We start from the raw sequence: 20,269 nt of genomic DNA on the forward strand, positions 1-20,269 counted from the left end.
GAGGCCATTTGGCCCATTGAGTATGCAACAACCCTCTGAAAGAGCAACCTACCTAGGCCTAATCCGCCATAAACCCCTGCATGTCTTCGGACAGTAAGGGGCAATTTATCATGGCCAATTCACCGAACCTTCACATCTTTGAACTGTGGGAGGAAACCGGAGCACCTGGAAATGAAATGAAATGAAAATCGCTTATTGTCATAAGTAGGCTTCAAATGAAGTTACTGTGAAAAGCCCCTAGTCACCACATTCCGGCGCCTGTTCGGGGAGGCTGTTACGGGAATTGAACCGTGCTGCTGGCCTGCCTTTGTCTGCTTTCAAAGCCAGCGATTAAGCCCTGTGCTTCCCTGTGAGGAAACCCACGCAGCACTGGGAGAACATGTAGACTCGTACTGGCAGTAACCCAAGGTCGGAATCGAACCCTGGTCCCTGGTGCTGTGAAGCAGCAGTCCTAACCACTGTGCCCAGGTGAAAAGCCAACACTCTGAATATAACCAGTTAGGTAATTGCCTGTCGGGCAGGGCTTTCAATGGCATGAAATTAACGCGGTTGTCTCAAAATGAAGTTATTTGCTCTTTGCCAGCCCACCGAGAGTACTGGACGTACAAAATAGCTATCAAGAATGCAGCAAAATATGTCTTTAATTTGAGATTGCATATTAGTTTTGGGGTTTTCACAAATTTAGGTGTTGTTCATTGAGTACTTGGTTCAGGGACTACCAGCTATTCATGGATAGATGGCCAGTAAGAGCCAAGTAAAATTCAAGAGAACTGTTCAGGCATTTGCTGCCTTCAGAAATAGTAAAGGAACATCTTCATATGAGCACAATCCTTTAACCTATCCTAGATCTCTTCTATCTTTCAAAAGAACTTCGACTTTCAGATTTGCAAATTTACCTGAGGTTAATGGAGCTGTTGGCAGCAATCACTTGGTTTGTATCGTTCTCTGTACATCCTACAGCTGAATGTATCACTACATTTGTCATGTAATCATTTCTTTATCAACTGAATTGAATGGCTAATATGTCCCCAATTGTGCACAGCTTCACTGGCAGCAGTGTGGGCCTGACTGGGAATACTTAGTGTTGAAGAAAATTAGCATGGGAGGCTGTGCTTTTGACTAGCGCGTGCTTCATTTTATTGCAGATATTATTAATTTCAGGCACCACACTGAATTTCACTTTTCTCTGGTGATTTCAGCCCTTTGTGTGCTCATCCTAAAACTATGATTATAACTATAATTAATCAGCCAGATTACTCAAATTAGGTTAGGAAAGCTAGATTTCTGTAGAAAATATACCAAACTTAGTAAAAATTGTTTCCTGCATTTTTTTCAGTGGAGTCCTATTTTTTAAAAAGAATTCAGATTATTTTTGCTTTCTGAGGATGACAATTCCTCTGTGAATTCCCATAGTAATGCAAGGTTCAAATGAAGTTTTGTGGAGTTTCGTCATGAGACACCACCATCCTAACTGGACCTGTCAAAGCAAGTTTGTATTCTCCATGTTGATGCTGAGCACCGACATTATAGATGCAGAGGTCATTTGAACCATGGGGTCTGTGCCAGCTTCTTCCCATTCTGGCTCCAAATCCCAAAGTGTTCCATGTGCATCTTTTCAAGAACAAAGGAAAGTACAGCACTGAAACAGGCCCTTCAGCCCTCCAAGCCCGTGCCGACCATGCTGCCCGTCAAAACTAAAATCTTCTACACTTCCTGGGTCTGTATCCCTCTAGTCCCATCCTATTCATGTATTTGTCAAGATGCCCCTTAAATGTCACTGTCGTCCCTGCTTCCATCACCACCTCCGGCAGCGAGTTCCAGGCACCCACTACCCTCTGTGTAAAAAAAACTTGCCTCCATCTCCAAGGTACATCTCCTCCAAACCTTGCCCCTCGCACCTTAAACCTATGCCCCCTAGTAATTGACCCCTCTACCCTGGGGAAAAGCCTCTGACTATCCGCACTATCTATGCCCCTCATGATTTTGTAGACCTCTATCGGGTCGCCTCCCATCAACCTCCGTCGTTCCAGTGAGAACAAACCGAGTTTATTCAACCGCTCCTCATAGCTAATGCCCTCCATACCAGGCAACATCCTGGTAAATCTTTTCTGCACCCTCTCTAAAGCCTCCACATCCTTCTGGTAGTGTGGCGACCAGAATTGAACACTATACTCCAAGTGTGGCCTAACTAAGGTTCTATACTGCTGCAACATGACTTGCCAATTCTTGTACTCAATGCCCCGGCCAATGAAGGCAAGCATGTGTCGAATTGATGGATTTTAATATTAATGCTTAGTTTTGTATTTCATGAAGGTATTCGTTGAAAGTGGTTACTATTATTACCATTTTCATAACTTCTATGCAGTCTTTCTGAACCTTTCCAGTGCTTCACTACTTTTTGTGTTTCATTGTATATTTGCAAATCTGAGTTCATGCACAGTTAAGCAATTGTGGTCTAACCAAGGTTCTATTTAACTTTTACATTACCTCCATGCTTTTGTATCCTGAACCCCTCAAAATGAACCCTAGGGTATTGTTTTCAATAATTTTGGCCTTACCAACTTGAGTTGCTGTTTTTAATGATTTATACATCTTTATTCCCAGGTCTCTTTGCTGTTCCTTCTCATTTAGTTTCTTGCCCCCTCAGGAATAAATAATGTATTCAAATGTTCTGGTTTAAGTTTGAAGTGTCACTATCTTTGGCCAGGAAAAAAAGTAGAAAAGCTGTTTAACGGCGTGCGTTCGCAATTGAGAGTGAGGTTTATATGCACAAATCTGTTTCAGCCATGCTCTCTGCCCTGCCCCCCACACCCCACCACACACCTGTTTAGGGCTTTTGGATGCATTCAATGGTCTCGGGGCACTTGATGTATAATATGATTACTATTATTGTCACGATGTGGAGATGCCGGCGTTGGACTGGGGTGAGCACAGTAAGAAGTCTTACAACACCAGGTTAAAGTCCAACAGGTTTGTTTCAAACACGTGTTTGAAACAAACCTGTTGGATTTTAACCTGGTGTTGTAAGACTTCTTACTGTATTATTGTCACAAGTAGGCTTACATTAACACTGTAATGAAGTTACTGTAAAAATCCCTTAGTCCCACACTCCAGCACCTGTTCGTATACACAGAGGAAAATTCAGAATGGTGGGGGAGCAGAGACTTAAAAATGGCAATCAACTCGCACTTACAGACGGAACTGAAATATTGAAATGGGGACAGGAATGAGCTGTATGGCCCCTCAAGCGACCTTCTAATTGAAGTCATTTCCTTTCTGAATTTTTATTCTGGAATGACTGTTGATTGAATTGGATACTGTTTGGGTTGAATTGACGGATTTTAATATTAATGCTTAGTTTTGTATTTCATGAAGGTATTCGTTGAAAGTGGTTAAAGCAGCAGCTCAAGTATTAAACACACTGTGGCAATATCGTGACCTTCGCAGCATTTATAAAAAGGTAACTCCCAATACATGATTGTTTTGATTGGAAATCAATGTTCTAACCAACATATTTTTCCCCATATGATTTTTTTTGTATTTGCAGGATGGTTGGAATCAAAACCATTTCATTACACCAATTTCTACTCTGGAACGTGACAGACATAAATTCTCCACATCCCACCCATCCTTATCAACAACCAATCAGAATATGTCACCTGTTCTCCAATCTGGTGAGTAGTTTATGGCTAACTAAAGAAATAAAATGTTGTAATTCCAACTGACTTGTATACCAATAGGTATATAAGTAATTTTGTAATAATGAGTGCTACATCACACAATTGCTCATTGAAATTTATATTTCCATTAATGATTCAGACCTTGGAATCAAAAATACAATTTCTAAATTTATGAAAGATGCCAAATTTTGGGGCGGGGGTGCACGGCAGAGGGAGTGGTAGTTATGAATAAATTACATGAGGACATTGATGAAGTTGCTGAATACACAAATAATTGGCAAATGAAAGTTGACAAATGTGACGCATTACATTTTGGTTGGAAGAATAGGGAGATCACTTATTACTTGGCAGGTGCAAGTTAAGGTAGGGGAGATGATCAAAGGGATCTCATTGTAGCAGGTACATCAATCACTAAATGTTGTGCTACAGGTTCACACAGCCACTTTTTTAAAAAGCAAGCAAAAGTAGTAGAATTTATTTCTAAAATTGAAAATGAGGATGGTGTGCCGAATCAGTATCAAATCTTGGTTAGACCTCCCTTAGACTGCTGCTGGCAGTGCTTGCCACATTATAATAGAGGATATATTTATTTCGGGGGATGTGGGCGTCGCTGGTAAGGCCAGCGTTTGTTGCCTATCCCAAATTGCCATTGAACTAAATGGCTGACTAGGCCATTCCAGAGTTGGCTACAGGTGGTAGATTACCTTTATTAGGGCGTTAGTGAACCAGGTGGGTTTTACGACAATCAATGATAGTTTAATGGTAACTATTACTGAGACTACATTTCAATTCTAGATTTTAGTAATTGAATTTAATAAGTTCTTCCAACTGCCATGGTGGGATTTCAACCTGTGTCACCCGAGGATTAGCCTGGACCTCTGGATTACCAGTCCAGTGACATTACCACTCTCCACGAATAACGCAGTGCACCAACTCTGTCAGGCATGGGGGACCCTGTACGAACACAGAGATAAGGCTAGCCACCTGCTGGCTCACCAGCTGAGAAAGCAGGCAGTCATGAGGGAAATACCACAGATCAGGGCCAGCAGAGGCAAATTAGTAATGGAGCCAGATAAAGTCACAAAGGCATTTCAGACCTTTTACCAGGGACTGTACACCTCGGAGTTCCCAGCCGAGGACTTGGGGGCAAAGCAGTTCCTTGATGGAATGAACATGCCAGTCGTGGGGGAGGACAGGTAACGGGGTCTGGAAGCACCACTAGTATTGTGAGGGGTCATGTAGAGTATTCGCTTCATGCAGGCGTGGACCTGGGACCAGACGGTTTCCTGGCTAACTTCTACAAAAGATTCAAGACAGCACTGGCTCCCACGTTTTATGGAAGCCTTCCTTCGTCCCTCGTATGGAGATGTTCACAGACTCGCTGGCGAGGGGCACCCTGCCGCCTGCGTTAGCACAAGCCTCATGCAACAGTGGTTAGCACTGTTGCTTCACTGTGCCAGAGTCCCAGGTTTGATTAGTATATTATCTCGCTGATACCTAAAAATGCACTTCCTACAGACCTATCTTGCTGCTGAAGGTAGACGGAAAAATGCAGGCCAAGATTCTTTTTTTTTTTTAATTTAATTTAATTTATCACAGACATGTATCAAAACAGGTTCAACCAACAAACACCCCGGGAAACATGCTTCCCAGCAATCAACTATACAGTCTGTACAAATTCTCTCTTTCCCCCCCCCGCCCCCTTCCCCCAGCCAAGCCGCTACCCTCAGTGGCGATGCTGACTGCCACTCTAATAGAATTCGCCACCGTGCAATCAGAGAGGCGAAGGCCACGACATCGGCCTTCCTCTTCTCCATGAGCTCCGGCTTCTCTGAAACCCAAAATGTTGCCACCAAAGGGTCCGGCTCCACCTCCTCCTCCACTATCCTGGCTAAGACCACAAACACTCCTGCCCAGAATCTTTCCAATTTTTCGCAACCCAAAAACATGTGCGCGTAATTCACTGGCCTCCACCCACACCTCTCAGACTCCCCCTGAAAGAACCTACTCATTCTCGCCCGAGTCATATGCACCCTGTGAACCACCTTAAACTGTATTTGGCTCATCCTTGCACAAGAGGAGGTCCCGTTTACTCTAAGTAGTGCCTCAATCCATACTCCCCAATTGATCTCCCCTCCCAACCGCCCCTTCCCATTTCTCTTTGATATTCACCACCTGCTCGCCTCTCCCTTCCACCCTAAGATGCCTCCTCAACTGATTCCATATCTTCACCTTGGACTGCACCACTGGGCTCCCTGAATACATACTCGGAGCCATTGGCAACACTGCCATCACCATAGTCCTCAAACTAGACCCCTTACAAGATTCCTCCTCCATCCTAACCCACTCCACCCCTTCGCCTTCGACCATCGCCGCACCTTATCCACATTCGCTGCCCAATAATAATGAAACGGGTTCGACAATGCCAACCCCCCCCCCCCCCCCAATGCCTCTGCCTCTGCAGCAGGGTCCTCCCCTCGGCCCCTTCCCTGCCCAAACAAAGACTGAAATGATCACGTCCAATTTCCGAAACAAGGCCTTTCGTATAAAGATTGGAGAGTCTGAGAAATGAACAAGACCTCGGCAAAATATTCATTTTCACCATTTGGACCCTCCCCAATGTCAAGTGCAGTGTATTCCACCTCTTAAGATCCTCCCTGGTTTCCTCCATCAGCTTTGTTAAGTTCCACTTATGGAGCCCTGTCCATTACCGGCCAAGGTTCTAGCCAAAAGGCTGGAGGACTGCATAACAGAAGTGGTAGCAGAGGACCAGATGGGGTTTGTCAAGGGTAGACAGCTAACCACGAACATCAGAAGGCTGCTGAACGTGGTCATCTCCCTGGACACTGAAAAGGCCTTCGACAGAGTCGAATGGGAGTACCTCAGTCGAGGTACTGGAGTGGTTCGGGCTGGGAACAGGGTTCACCGCCTGGGTGAAACCACCGTATAGCGCTCCCACGGTGAGGGTGTAGACAAATACCACCAGCTCTAAGTACTTCCAGCTGCATAGAGGCACAAGGCAGGGATACCCGTTATCCCCCTTGCTGTTCACCTAGCGATCGAACCATCAGTGATCACGCTTAGAGTGGCAACAAATTGGAAGGGGATCTGAAGAGGAGGCAAAGAGCATAGAGTCTCGCACTATGCAGATGACCTGCTCCTCTATATCTCGGACCCACGAAGCAGCATGGAAAGAATCATGGCGCTCTTGAAAAAGTTTGGCGGCTTCTGGGTCTACAAACTTAACCTGCGCAAAAGTTAGATCTTTCCGGTGAACCCGCAAAGGGGAGGGGCAGAGCTGGAGGGACTGCCATTTAAACAGGCCGGACACAAATTCCACTACCTGGGCATCCAAATCGCTTCAATTGGACAGGGATCCAAAGTGGAACCTGGCCAGTCTGACGGAGGAAGTTAAAAAGGACCTGCAGAGATGGAACACACTCCCACTCTCTCTGGCTGGGAGGGTACAAACACTCAAAATGATCGTACTGCCCAGGTTCCTCTTCCTGTTTAGATCCATCCCGATCGACATCCCCAAGGCCTTTTTCAACTCACTGGACAAACTGATTATGGCGTTTATGTGGGCCAGGAAAAATCCGAGGATCCAAAGAGAATACTGGAGAGAACGAGATCCATGGGTGTCCTAGCCCTCCCAAACCTGCAGTATTACCAATGGGCAGTGACGGTGGAGAGAATTAAGGGGTGGATAAAGGAACCAGAAGCCGAGTGGGTGCTCAAGGAGGAGGGCTCCTGCAGAGTGTCCTCCCTCCGGGCACGAGCTACGACAGCTCTCCCATCCCCACCTAATAAATATTCAACAAGCTCAGTTTGGAAGAAACACTCCAGTCATGGAACCAACTGCGAAAGCATTTCAGGCTAACTGAGATGTCCGATAAAGCCCCCATCTGCAATAGCCACAGGTTCACGCCAGCGACCATGGACGCCACCATTAAAAGGTGGAGAAAGGACAGGGGGGACGCTGACAGTTAGGGACTTCTACAGCAACAACAGGCTGACAATGTTCGAAGAACTGAAAAAGATTCCAACTGACAAGGGTGTAACAAATTCGAGTATTTGCAAATCAATCATTTCCTATGAAGGGAAACCAGGACATACCCGCGACCACCACGACATCAGTCCTGAAGGAGCTGTTAGACGCAGACATCTTGGGGAAAGGGAACTGTGGTGACATATACGGGCGACTGCTAAGGGGGGCTAACACAACTGGACAATATGAGGACGAAATGGGAGGAGGACTTGGGGTTTGAATAGGGTGGGGACTCTGGAGCGAAGCACTGCACAGGGTCAACTCCACCTCCACATGCGCAAGGCTGAGCCTAATGCAGCTAAAAGTGGTACACAGAGCCTACTGAACCAGAACCCGAATGAGCAGGTTCTTTCCGGGGGTGGAGGACAGGTGCAAACGGTGCCACACAAGCCCGGCCAACCACGTCCACATGGTCTGGCCTTGCCCCAAACTTGCTGGATTCTGGACAGCCTTCTTCGAGGCAATGTCTACGGTGGTGGTGATGAAGGTGGACCCATGCCCGAGAGTGGCAGTCTTTGGGGTATCAGAAACAGCCAGATCTATTCATGGGGAGGAGGGCCGATGCCCTTGCCTTTGCCTCCCTAATCGCCCGCTGGAGAATCCTGCTCAGCTGACGGTCAGCAGTACTACCCAAAGCTGCAGACTGGCTGTCTGACCTGTTGGAATTCCTCCAAATGGAGAAAATTTCATTTGCCATACGAGGGTCGAAGGAAGGCTTCCATAAAACGTGGGAGCCATTCACTCGGTTGTTCCAAGACTTGTTGTAGCAAACAACTAGGAAGCCAAAGAACAGGAGGGGGTAGCCCTAACCAAGCCCATATATCTGCTCTGTAAACCAAAAACTCAATGAAACATTTTTTTAAAACTAAAGAAGATAAAGAACTACCTAGAGTAAGAACAATTAACAGGGGAAAAGCTAACGTCAATGGGGTAAGACGGGATGTGTGCTGAATTAATAGGAGTCAAAGGTTGGCAGGAAAAACAGTGACTGAACAATGGAATGCCTTCAAAGATGAGAGAGTTCAGGCAGTCCAGGCATATTCCCTCAAAATGAAAAACTAGGGCAAATAAAGATAGTCCTACTAGGGGTGGGGTAGTGCTAGTCTTAATCCAAGGAAATGAAGCTGGGAAAGTGGTTGAAGTGTCAGTGGTCAAGCATTTTGGAGATAGTGACCATAATTCTGTAAATTTCAACGTCATTATGGAAATGGATAAGGATAGTCCAGAAGTGAAGTGTCTGAAATGGGGGAAGGCTGATTTCCATATCATTAGACAGGATCTGGAAAATGTAGACTGGGAGTAGCTATTTGCACGGAAATCTACATTTGGAAAGTGGGGGTCTTTTAATAGTGAAATAGAGTTCTGATCCTCTGAAGGGCAAGGGTACCGCAGTTGATGTGGTTTACATGGACTTCAGTAAGACCTTTGACAAGGTCCCACGTGGAAGGCTGGTCCAAAAGGTCAGAGTTCATGGGATCTAAGGCAAGTTGGCAAATTGGATCCAAAATTGGCTTGTTAATAGGAGGCAAAAGATGATGGTGGAGGGTTGCTTTTGTGATTGAAAGTTTGTGACCAACTGTGAACCACGGTGATCGGTGTTGGAACCCTTGGTGTTTGTTACATACATTAACGACTTGGATGTGAATGTAGACGGTATAATTAGCAAGTTTGCAAATGGCACGAGAATTGGTAGTGCTGTTGATAGTGAGGAAGGATGGTCTTGGGCTACAGACTAATATTAATCAGCTGGTAAATTAGGCGGAGCAATGGCAGATGGAATTTAATCCTCAAGTGTTAGTTGAAACATTATAAGAGGTCTAATTGGGGAGGATATACACAATGAACGATAGTTCTCGTGGGAGTATTGAGGAACAAAGGGACTTTTGTGTACAAGTTCATGGATCCCTGAAGGTGGCAGCACAGGTAGATAGGATGGCAAAGAAGGCATACGGGGAATGCTTGCCTTCATTAGCTGGGGCATAGTGTATAAGAGGGAGGTCTTGGTACAACTTTATAAAACATTGGTTAGGCCACAGATGGAATATTGTGTGCAGTTCTGGTCGCCACACCATCGGAAGGATGTGGTTGCACTTTAGGGGACACAGCAGGATGTTGCCTAGGATAGAAAGTTTCAGCTATGAGGAGAGACTGGATAGGCTGGGATTGTTTTCCCTGGAGCAGAGGAGGCATACAAAATTATGAGAGGTATGGTTAGAATTCAGAATGTCCAATTTACCAATGCCAGCCGCTGGCAATCCCCTGATTGGTTATGGCGTTTGGGGGGGGGGAGAGAGAGAGGAGGAGGCTGGGCTGTGCTGGTCACCAAGCGCACATGGAGGGTTGGGGACAGGGGCTAATGGACGTCCACGTGGGCACGCAATGCTAACAATTGTGGCCCCAGCTTGGAGCTCTGCTCTGGTGCTAGTGCTTGGCTCGTCCCCCGACATCAATCGGCAGTACGTGACCTGCGGCTCCGTGGTCAAGCTGTTCAATGGCCTGCATGACGTCCGCTTGCACTCCCACAACGTGAAGTACTGACCAGAAAGTGGTCTGTGACTGGGATGGATGCAGCTACTGGACAGTGAGAGGGAAGCCAAGCCAGGTTTGATGGCGAGCAATACTGATCAAACAACGCCAGTGAATACGGCTGGCATATGTCAACACCGGAAGTTGCCTACAGTCATCACTTTGTATCGCCACTCTCAGGAAACCAGGAATAAATAAGTGTTTTTGGTGAGAATGGAGAAGAAGATTACTTGGATGTTTGGATAGTGCAATGCAGTGGAACCAATCAGAAATAATATGACATTGTCTGTGTTTGACAAGTTACTTCATCTCGTCTAAAGTCATAGTTTGTAAAGTAAAAACAAGATTGTATTTTTTCGAAACTAGTTTGCATCTCTAAAGAAATGGGAATATATTTAAAGCAAAGTTGGCAAAAGTGGACCCGGGAAAATAAAGTTTGAAAAACACTGACCTGTACCTTGGGCATTATTTCAAAGTTTGCAGATTTTGTGAAACTTGGAGCTGCTGTGAATGATGAGGAGGATAGAGTAGAATTTCAAAGGGACATAGTCAAGTTAGTCAAATTGGCGGACATTGACTGATGAAGTTCAATTCTGAATCATTTGTGATTCATTTTAGTAGGAGGAACGTGGAGAGACAACATAAAATAAAGGGTAAGGGTACAATTCTAACGGTGTTGCAGGAACAGAAGGACTTGAATGTATATGTGCATATGTCATTGAAGTGGTAGGACAGGTTAATACGAGTGATTAATAAAACAAAGTATTTGTAATAGAATACATGTTTTTTTTAAAACAACAAAGTATTGTAGGTTTTATTTAAAGGGCGTCAGAGTACAAGAGCAAGGGGGGTATGTTGAACTTGTATAAGACGCCCGGCGGAGGATTCTTCTTCAGTGGAAGGATGCGAGGCCCCCAAGCGTGGAGGCCTGGGTCAACGATATGGCGGGGTTTATTAAATTGGAGAGGGTGAAATTTGTCCTAAGGGGGTCAGTGCAGGGGCTTTTCAGGAGATAGCAACCATTCCTAGATCTCCTGGCAAAACGGTAAAAACAAAAGGTCAGCAGCAGCAGTAACCCGGGCGGGAGGAGGGGGGGTTGTCTCTTTGTTTTTGTTTTGGGTTGAATATCTGTTTTTTGCCAATGGACGGGCGTTAATTTATTGTTTCTCTTTTGTATTTATGGCGGGGGGGTTCTGTTTTTTTTGTTCTTAGAATTTTCTGTTATTGTTTTCTTTTTTGTGAAAATTTGAATAAAAATTATTTTTAAAAGAAAAGAACTTGTATAAGACACTAATTTGATTGTCTCCAGTTCTGGGAGTCGCACTTTTGGAAATATTGGAGAGAGTGCAGAAAATAATGATAAGAATGGTTCCTGGGAAGGGGAACTTCAGTTATGAAGATAGATTGGAGAAGTTAGGACTGTTTTCCTTGGGGAAAACAATACTGAGGTGAGATGTGAAAGAAGTATTCAAATCACGAGGGGTTTGGGCGAAATAGTCAAGGAGATACTCAAGGAGTTCCCGCTCATGAAGGGGGGAGGGGGGCTAGGGAAACGGCATACCACCCTGGAAAACCACATTGGCTGGTTGGACATGCTCCACGTTTGACCTTGACCTGCCCACAGCCATAAAGCGTTGCAAGATGGACTAAACAGGGTCAAGTGGGACTCTTGTCCCTCATTGGCTAGGAAGAGCCGCCCTCTGGAATTGCCAGTCAATCCGATATGGCCAACAGCTTCATCAGTCCTGGCAGTGACAGGAAGGCGTCAGTGGCCATTGCTGGGACTGCAGAAGACAGGGAAACTTTTAGGTAAGTTGGGGAGAGGTGTAGGGGGTGGGTTTAAGAGAGGATGTTAGTAGGAAGGAAGGGGAGTTCCACTTTGGGGGGGTGACCCCACGAATGCCAAAAGACAGCGCCTGAACAGCACGCCAGCCTGCCCATTAAACACTTAAAAACAGCTGCTTCCCACTCCCGTGCAGCTGCCAAGGACAAACATTTTATGGCATGGGCAGCATTATTATCAGTTAGCTTGATAACAAACCTAATTCTCATTTAAATATGAAGACCGGGCTGTCAATTTCAGCCAAAAGGAAGAGATTTGTGGTGAGTGGCAACTTGTTGGTCCACTTGTCACAGAATAAACAGAGGATCAGAGGCCCTCCTGAGGGGAAGATGGAGGTCAGAACAATTGTGAACAGGCTATAATTTGGGCTAGGGGATTAATAATTGGTGGAGGGCCCTCCACCTTAATCACAGACCTTTTGTTTTCTTCCCATCCGTTATCACTATCTCTATTCATCTGTCACGCAAAATAAAATGAAACAGTAACCCTACCTTTCCAGTCCCTACAGTATCCTGTCAAAGTTATCCCTCAACAGATGTTTTTACTTTTTAAAAATGGGTTATCTAGTCGTCATTATTTCCAGTTTGTGGAATTTTGCCGTGAGCAGTTCAGCTGCCACACTTCATACAGAAAAATTTAACATTGATTGTCTTGAGGTTGTAAAAGGTGCTGAGTAAATGCAAGATTTTCCTTGAATTTTAGTTTTTGACTTGGTATGAACACAAAATCTTGTTCACAGTGGCTAGCACAACCTCTTCACCAGCTCTCTTGGGAATCAAGGAACAACATTCTAACTATGAGAAGACAAAGACACCTATGCAATATTACAACAGCCAACGAGACAATATGACACACACAGATTTAACTATAGGTAAGGAATGGAGTGCTTACAGTTTTGTTTATAAAGTCAGGTATTTTTTTGAAGTACTAAATGTGTCATTTTTAAAAATTAGAACTTTTCTCGTCCGCATTTGGTCTGCAAACTGATTAAAAATCTAAATTTCAATTTTGTATTGATTTCTACAATTTAGATACGTACAATAACATGATAGTATTGGAGTGAATTGAAATTATAGATAAAACCAATTTTAACATAGGTAAAGGTATACATGTTAATTGCACAACAGTTCAAATTTGACATTCCGTAAATGTTTTCAATACAGCATGTGGCACTCTACATACTCTACATCTAAGGTGTCTCTCTACATACATTTTACATCAAATATACAGCCCAAGGGTTTTATGAGTTTGAACCACTCAATGTATAATGCGGGATGGCCTTACACTGTCACTTGCCCATGGAGGTTTTGCAGCAGTAGCCCCAAGCTTTAGTGCATCCTACAGCACATAGTCCTGGACATTGGAGAGTACCAGCCCCCATTGTGTGTCGCCAACCTGAGACCCATTCCCAGACTTCAGATATGAAGTAAATTCTGTTTTGAAACTTATATTTTGGTGAGGCATTCATGGTTCAGAGAATTAAAACATGAGCAGAGGTGGTATTGTACTGGAGTGTTTATTTTGACAGCACCTGGCAGGAAACCTTTTATTAGGCTTTATCAAAATCTTACATAATTCAATTTTCCCCAGCATTTTGTATTCAGATTTACTCTCTCTTCTCTGTACCTTTTCAATTTTGATGTGCAACGCTGCTGGACTTTCATCCCTAATTAGAGTTCAAGTATAACATTACTATACAGTCATCATTAAGTTTACCATTACAGGAACCAAACTGTTTACATCTGAAATTACACATTCTTATTTGAAATTCAATATGGCATTTCATCTTATCTTTTTTTTTCTAGTGCTTTCCCATGATTTATTTTTATAACCCATACTCCTTTAGCTGAGTAATAGTAAATGCAAGTGTAATGTATCACTTTTCCATGTTAATTACAATATATTGTTATGTAGGTTCCAGTAAGCCTTCACCTATTTACATTGGTTCCTATTCTTCACCAGCGAGAGAGGAATCTAGACAACTTCATGTAAGTATTGAATACTTCTAAGAGAAAATATAAGGTGGCCTGAGCATTCCATAAATCTTGAGAGCACACTGACTTTGTACCTTTTTAATTTGGGTTAATCTGAGACAAATAATATAGTCTTGTTTTTCTAGAGTTGTTGAGTTTTATGAAATGAGATTATGCAACTTAAGTTCTCAGTATTTGGTATGAATTGATCAATAGAAACAATTAGTATTCAGAATTTCAAGAAATCTAAATATCCTATTGATGCAGTAGGAGGTAACAGTAGTAAATTTGCAGGACAGTATCAGTTGAGTACACAATATCACACTTAGTATATAGGAATTGTGACAAGATTTTGAATGCAAGCTTCATTTTCCAATTGACAAGTGCCTTAATTTCAGCTGTTTTTTCTACATAACATTGTTTTCCTCTGGCGGATGAAAATAATTGAAATTGCCAGTTGTTTAGACCCTGATTTTATATTGGTCATCTACAATCAAATACAACTGCTCCTGCAACTTCACTCTTTTGCAAATCGATACAGTTGTTACAAATTCAGGTTTTCCTTAAGCGCCTTATCTAATTTAGTGGCACTGCTTACTCCTGTGAGGGAGGGATTTCCATAATTTTGACCCCGCAACTGTGATATTAGTTCCAAGTCCATTATGAGGAGACCATGGAGGGGTAGTGTTCCCGTGCAGATGTAGAGATCATAGCTGTGGAAGAAGCCTTGGTGAGTTGCTGCCGTGCATCTTGTAAATGGGCCACACTGCTGCTCCTGTGCATCTGTGCTGGAGGGAGTTTTCGATGTTGGATGGGATGCTGATCAAGTGCGCTGCATTGTACTGAATGACATCAAGCTTCTTGAGTATTGTTGGAGCTGTACTCATCCAGGCAAGTGGAGAATATTCCATCACACTTCTGACTTAGGCCCTGGAGAAAGACGGTGGTCAATGAATGGCCCAGGAGGCTGTGCCCTGCCCAGTAACAGGTGGTGATTGTATATTTCAGAGCCACAAGGTTCCATTGTAGTTTCATTTTCAATTCTGCAAGCTGGATGGAGGAATCTAGCCAACTCACTCCGGGAATATCCAATTCATTCCCACCAAAAGGCCACTTGTGAGAACCACCTCATTCTGCAGAACTGGCTGTACAAATGGAATCCAGAATCTGATGTCTCTCTCGGCACAAAAAGAGACTGATGTGAAGCTAGCGCCCTCTCCTGGAAAAGCTGTGAGTAAGATATACTGCCTGCTGAGCCGCAAAGAAGATCACTACATGCTGTATTCCAGAGACTTTAATCCACACGTATACTGTGAAGGAAGTGCACAAAAGGACTCATTATCTGAAGCAAGGGCTCTTACCTTTTCGCCTTAATTCCTATTATTTTTCCACTTCCTCCCTCTCTGTTTGTCTGTCTTTTGTGTGTAGGTAGAGGATGAGGCAGTTAAACGGAAGTCAGGTATTAGCTCGACATTAAGCAGCTGTGTTTATGGTATATCTCATTCGTTCTGGTTATAAATAAACAGTAATTGTGCTTCAACTTACAAACCTAATGATTAATTATTGGTCTGCCAAGGTCCAAGGATTTTCGGGGATTTTTGTAAGAATTATTGGTTAATTCCGTTGTGTTCTCTCCGGGGCATGTGGGACTGGAATTGACCGTGCACTTGCCCAGAGTGGCATAACGATTGTCACAATCCAGTTATGATCCATCGACATTGAAAGAGAAATCAAAGCACCTTGTTTTAACCAATAGAATTACAGAACAAGGTTTCATTTTTTAAACTTTATTGTCTGTTAAAATTAAACAAAACAGGACAAATAGAGCAAGGGAATAGTGATGAATGGCAGGATCCTGGGAAACACCGAGGATCAGAGGGGCCTTGGTGTGCAAGTACAGTGGTCTCTTAAGGTAGCAGAGCAGGTTGATGCAGTGGATAAGAAAGCATATGGTATTCTTGCCTTTATTAGCCAAGGCATAGAGTTTGAGCAGGGAGGTTATGCTGGGACTGTGTAAAACATTGGTTCGGCCACAGCTAGGGTATTGTGTGCAGTTCTGGAATCCACATTAAGGAGGCTTGTGATAGCAGGGGAGATTTACTCAGATGTTGCCTGAACTGGAGAGTATTATTTCTGAAGAGAGATTGGATAGACTGGGATTGTTTTTCTTGGAATAGAGGAGACTTAATATATAAAAATTAAGAGAGAGGCTAAAATAGACATTGAACCACTGGAAAATGAGGCTGGAGAAGTAATAATAGGAAACGAAGAAATGGCAGAGGAACTGAATAATTACTTTGCATCAGTCTTCACGGGGAAGACACCAGTAGAATCAGGGGACGCAGGTGAGTGTAGTGGCCATCACTAAGGAGAAGGTTCTGGGATAACTGAAAGGTCTGAAAGTTGATAAATCACCTGGACCGGATGGACTACACCCCAGAGTTCTGAAGAAGATAGCTGAGGAGATTGTGGAGGCATTGGTGGTGATCTTTCAGGAATCACTGGAGGCAGTGAGAGTCCCGGAGGACTGTAAAGTAGCTACTGTAACACCGCTGTTTAAGAATGGAGGGAGGCAAAAGACGGGAAATTATAGGCCGGTTAGACTGACTTCAGTCATTGGCAAGATTTTAGAGTCCATTATTAAAGATGAGATCGCGGAGCACTTGGAAGTGCATGATAAAATAGGACTGAGTCAGCATGGCTTTGTCGAGGGGAGGTCATGTCTGACTAATCTGTCAGTGCTCTTTGAGGAGGTAACAAGGAAGTTAGACAAAGGCGAACCAATGGACGTTATTTATTTAAATTTCCAGTAGACCTTTGACAAGATGCCGCATAGGAGACTGAGCCTTTGGTGTTAAAAGATCCTGGTATGGATAGAGGATTGGCTGACTGGCAGAAGGCAGAGAGTGAGGATAAAGAGGTCTTTTTCAGGATGGCAGCCGGTGACTGGTGGTGTGTCTCAGGGGTCAGAACAGAACTTTTCACAATATACATTAATGATTTAGAAGAAGAAATTGAAGGCACTGTTGCTACTTTTGCAGATAATACAAAGATATGTAGAGGGACAGGTAGTATTGAGGAAGCAGAGTGGCTGCAGAAGGTCTTGGACAGGCTAAGAGAGTGGGCAAAGAAGTGGCAGATGGAATACAATGAAAAAGTGAGGTTATGCACTTTGGAAGGAGAAATGGAGGCATAGATTATTTTCTAAATGGGGAAATGCTTAGGAAATCAGAAGCACAAAGGACTTGGGAGTCCTTTTCACAATTCTCTTAAGGTTAATGTGCAGGTTCAGTCGGCAATTAGGAAGGCAAATGCAATGTTAGCATTCATGTTGAGAGGGCTAGAATACAAGAGCAGTGATGTACTTCTGAAGCTGTATACAGCTCTGGTCAAACCCCATTTGGAGTATTGTGATCAGTTTTGGGCCTGTATCTAAGGAAGGATGTGCTGGCCTTGGAAAGGGTCCAGAGGAGGTTCACAAGAATGATCCCTGGAATGAAGAGCTTGTTGTATGAGGAACAGTTGAGAGTTTAGGATGAGGAGGGATCTTATTGAAACTTACAGGATACTGCGATCCCTGGATAGAGTGGACGTGGGGAGGATGTTTTGACAAGTCGGACAAACTAGAACCAGAGGGAACAATCTCGGACTAAAGGGACGATCCTTTAAAACAGAGATGATGAGGAATTTCTTCAACAAAGGGTGGTAAATCTGTGGAACTCTTTGCCGCAGAAGGCTGGCCAAAAACGGCCATGAACATCCCCCAATTTCCCTCGAAGCCCTTCGCTGAACCCCTTAATTCGTACTTAATCTTTTCTTATGAAGAAAGTCATACAAGTCCCCCCGCCAAGCCGCCACCCCCAGTGGTGTTGCTGACCGCTACTCCAGCAGAATTCTTTGCTGGGCAATCAGAGGCGAAGGCCACAACATCGGCCTTCCTCCCGTCCATCAGCTCCGGCTCTCCGATATCCCAAATATCGCCACCAATGGGTCCAGCTCAACACCACCCCAATATCCTTGTTAGCGCCACGAACACTCCGCCCAAAATCCCACCAACTTTTCGCAGCCCTTGAATATACAAACATGATTTGCTGGTCCTCGTCCACACTTCTCACACTCGTCTGTCATTCCCTGAAAGAATCCACTCCTTGCAGAGTCATGTGTACCACCTTGAACTGTATCAGGCTCATCTTTGCGGAGGAAGAGGTCGCATTTACCCTTCATAGCGCCTCGCACCATATTCCCCAGTTCATCTCCCCTCCTTAATCTTCATCACTTGCTCACCTCCCTGCTCTCCCAGCCATCTGTATCTTTCTCCAATTCTACCCTCCCCTCCCACTTCTGGAAGCATCAGTCGCTCCAGCAGCCTGGCAACCTGGGGAACTCTTTCCAAACATTCCGTGCAAAGTTCCTTACCTGCAGGTACCTAAACTCACTCCTTCTTGGGAGCTCTACCCTCTCCTTCAGTTCCTCTATACTGGCAATCCCTTCTTCAAGGTACAGATCCCTCAGCTTAACCAACCCCACTTCTCTCTACTTCCTTTGTATGCCATCTGGCTCAAAACCGTGGTTTTCATAAAACGGTGTTAACACCGACACCCCCTCTACCCAAAAGTGCCTCCTCAGCTGGTTCCAGACCTTCAGCGTGGACTGCACTACAAGACTCTCCCGAGTGTTTCCTTGTCGCCATTGGCAATGCCACCATCACTATAGTCCTCAAGCTGGATCCCCTACAGGATTCTTCCTCTGTCCTAGCCCATTTATCCCCCTTCTTCCCAACACCGTCTCACTTTCTCCACGTTCGCTGCCCAGTAATAATGTAGCAGGTTCGTCAACGCCAATCCACTCTTCTGATTCTGTCTCTATAACAGGGTCCTTTTAACCCTTGGCACCTTCCCTGCCCATACAAAGTCTGAAATCATCATATCCAGTTTTCGAAAGACGATCTTTTCGAAAGAAGGGGATTTTCACAGTAACTTAATTGCAGGGTTAATGTGCGCCTACTTGTGACAATAATGATTATTACTTATAACAGGCGCACCCATACCACAGACTGCAGCACCCGGGACCTCGACAGATACCACTACTTCACCCCGTCAAATGCCTTCTCCGCGCCCATGGACATGGGCACCACTATCCCCGGCATCTGGGCTCTCAACGGGATCATGATCACATTTAACAGCCGCCTTATATTACTAGAAAACTGCCTGCCGTTTATGAAACCTGTTTGGTCCTCCGCAACCAATCCGGGATACAACTTTCCATCCTTCCCACCACCAACTTAGCAAGCATTTTCACATCCGTATTTAATAATAATCTTTATTATCGTCACAAGTAAGCTTACACTTAACTCTGCAATGAAGTTACTGTGAAAATCCCCTAGTCGATACACAAGGAGTGTGCCTGTTCGGGTACACAGGGAGAATTCAGAATGTCCAATTCACCGAGCAGCACGTCTTTCGGTACTTGTGGGAGGAAACCAGAGCACCCAGACGAAACCCACGCAGACGCTGGGAGAACGTGCAGACTCTGAACAGACAGTGACCCAAGCTGAGAATTGAACCTGGGGCCCTGACATTGTGAAGCAACAGTGTTAACCACTGTGCTGCCGTGCCATAACAAAATGGGCCTATATTATCCACGTTCCAATGTGTCCTTCCCCTTTTTTGGCATTAATGTGCATGGTCAGAGATTACCTTCCCCGCGTATTCTGCCACCTCCAGCCCAGAACAGGCTACATTGTCACGAAGAGTAGCCTGGTTTTAATTTATCTGGGTGTATGCTGAGAACATTAGTTTCAGTTTGCACCTTTGGTGGTTTGCAGCTCACTAAAACACAGCAAAAGTAAATGACAGTTAACAAAGTATGTGCTCTCAAACATCAGTTGATTATGGAATAAGGTTTTAACTGTGTCCGAGAGCCAAGGATAGATAGATTGAGCCCCAGGTCAATGGGTAGAATATGAATGGCAAAAGAGCTGGGTGGGTTTATGGAAAAGATAGGAATGGTGGACCCAATGGTGCTTCTAGAACCCAGGGGGAAGGGAATATTCCTTTTTCTCATGTGTATAGGGTGTATTCACGAATTGACTTTTGATTAGGGTGGAGGGGGCAGAAAACTACCTTTAGATTAGTTATGTAGAGGAAAGCACATTGTGAGCAGCAAATACAGTAGACTCAATTGAAAGAAATGAATTGCT

At 44.4% G+C, this 20,269-nt stretch overlaps 1 protein-coding gene across 5 annotated transcripts in view; it reads left to right on the top strand.

The window, feature by feature from the left end:
- pkp4 (plakophilin 4) overlaps positions 1–20,269 on the top strand; it is a 322,789-nt gene that overhangs the window by 289,762 nt on the left and 12,758 nt on the right. For 4 of the 5 annotated variants that reach the window (XM_038789587.1, XM_038789589.1, XM_038789588.1 and 1 more), the window contains exons 18-21: positions 3,376–3,460; positions 3,548–3,674; positions 12,837–12,968; positions 14,012–14,085. In XM_038789587.1, the coding sequence (XP_038645515.1) occupies positions 3,376–3,460; positions 3,548–3,674; positions 12,837–12,968; positions 14,012–14,085 (418 nt within the window). Of the gene's footprint in view, positions 1–2,313; positions 2,390–3,375; positions 3,461–3,547; positions 3,675–12,836; positions 12,969–14,011; positions 14,086–20,269 lie in introns of those variants that run through there. The other variant, XM_038789591.1, reaches the window with a different exon arrangement.

This window comes from Scyliorhinus canicula, chromosome 2 (genome assembly GCF_902713615.1).
Source record: "Scyliorhinus canicula chromosome 2, sScyCan1.1, whole genome shotgun sequence".
Classification (NCBI taxonomy): Eukaryota; Metazoa; Chordata; class Chondrichthyes; order Carcharhiniformes; family Scyliorhinidae; genus Scyliorhinus; species Scyliorhinus canicula.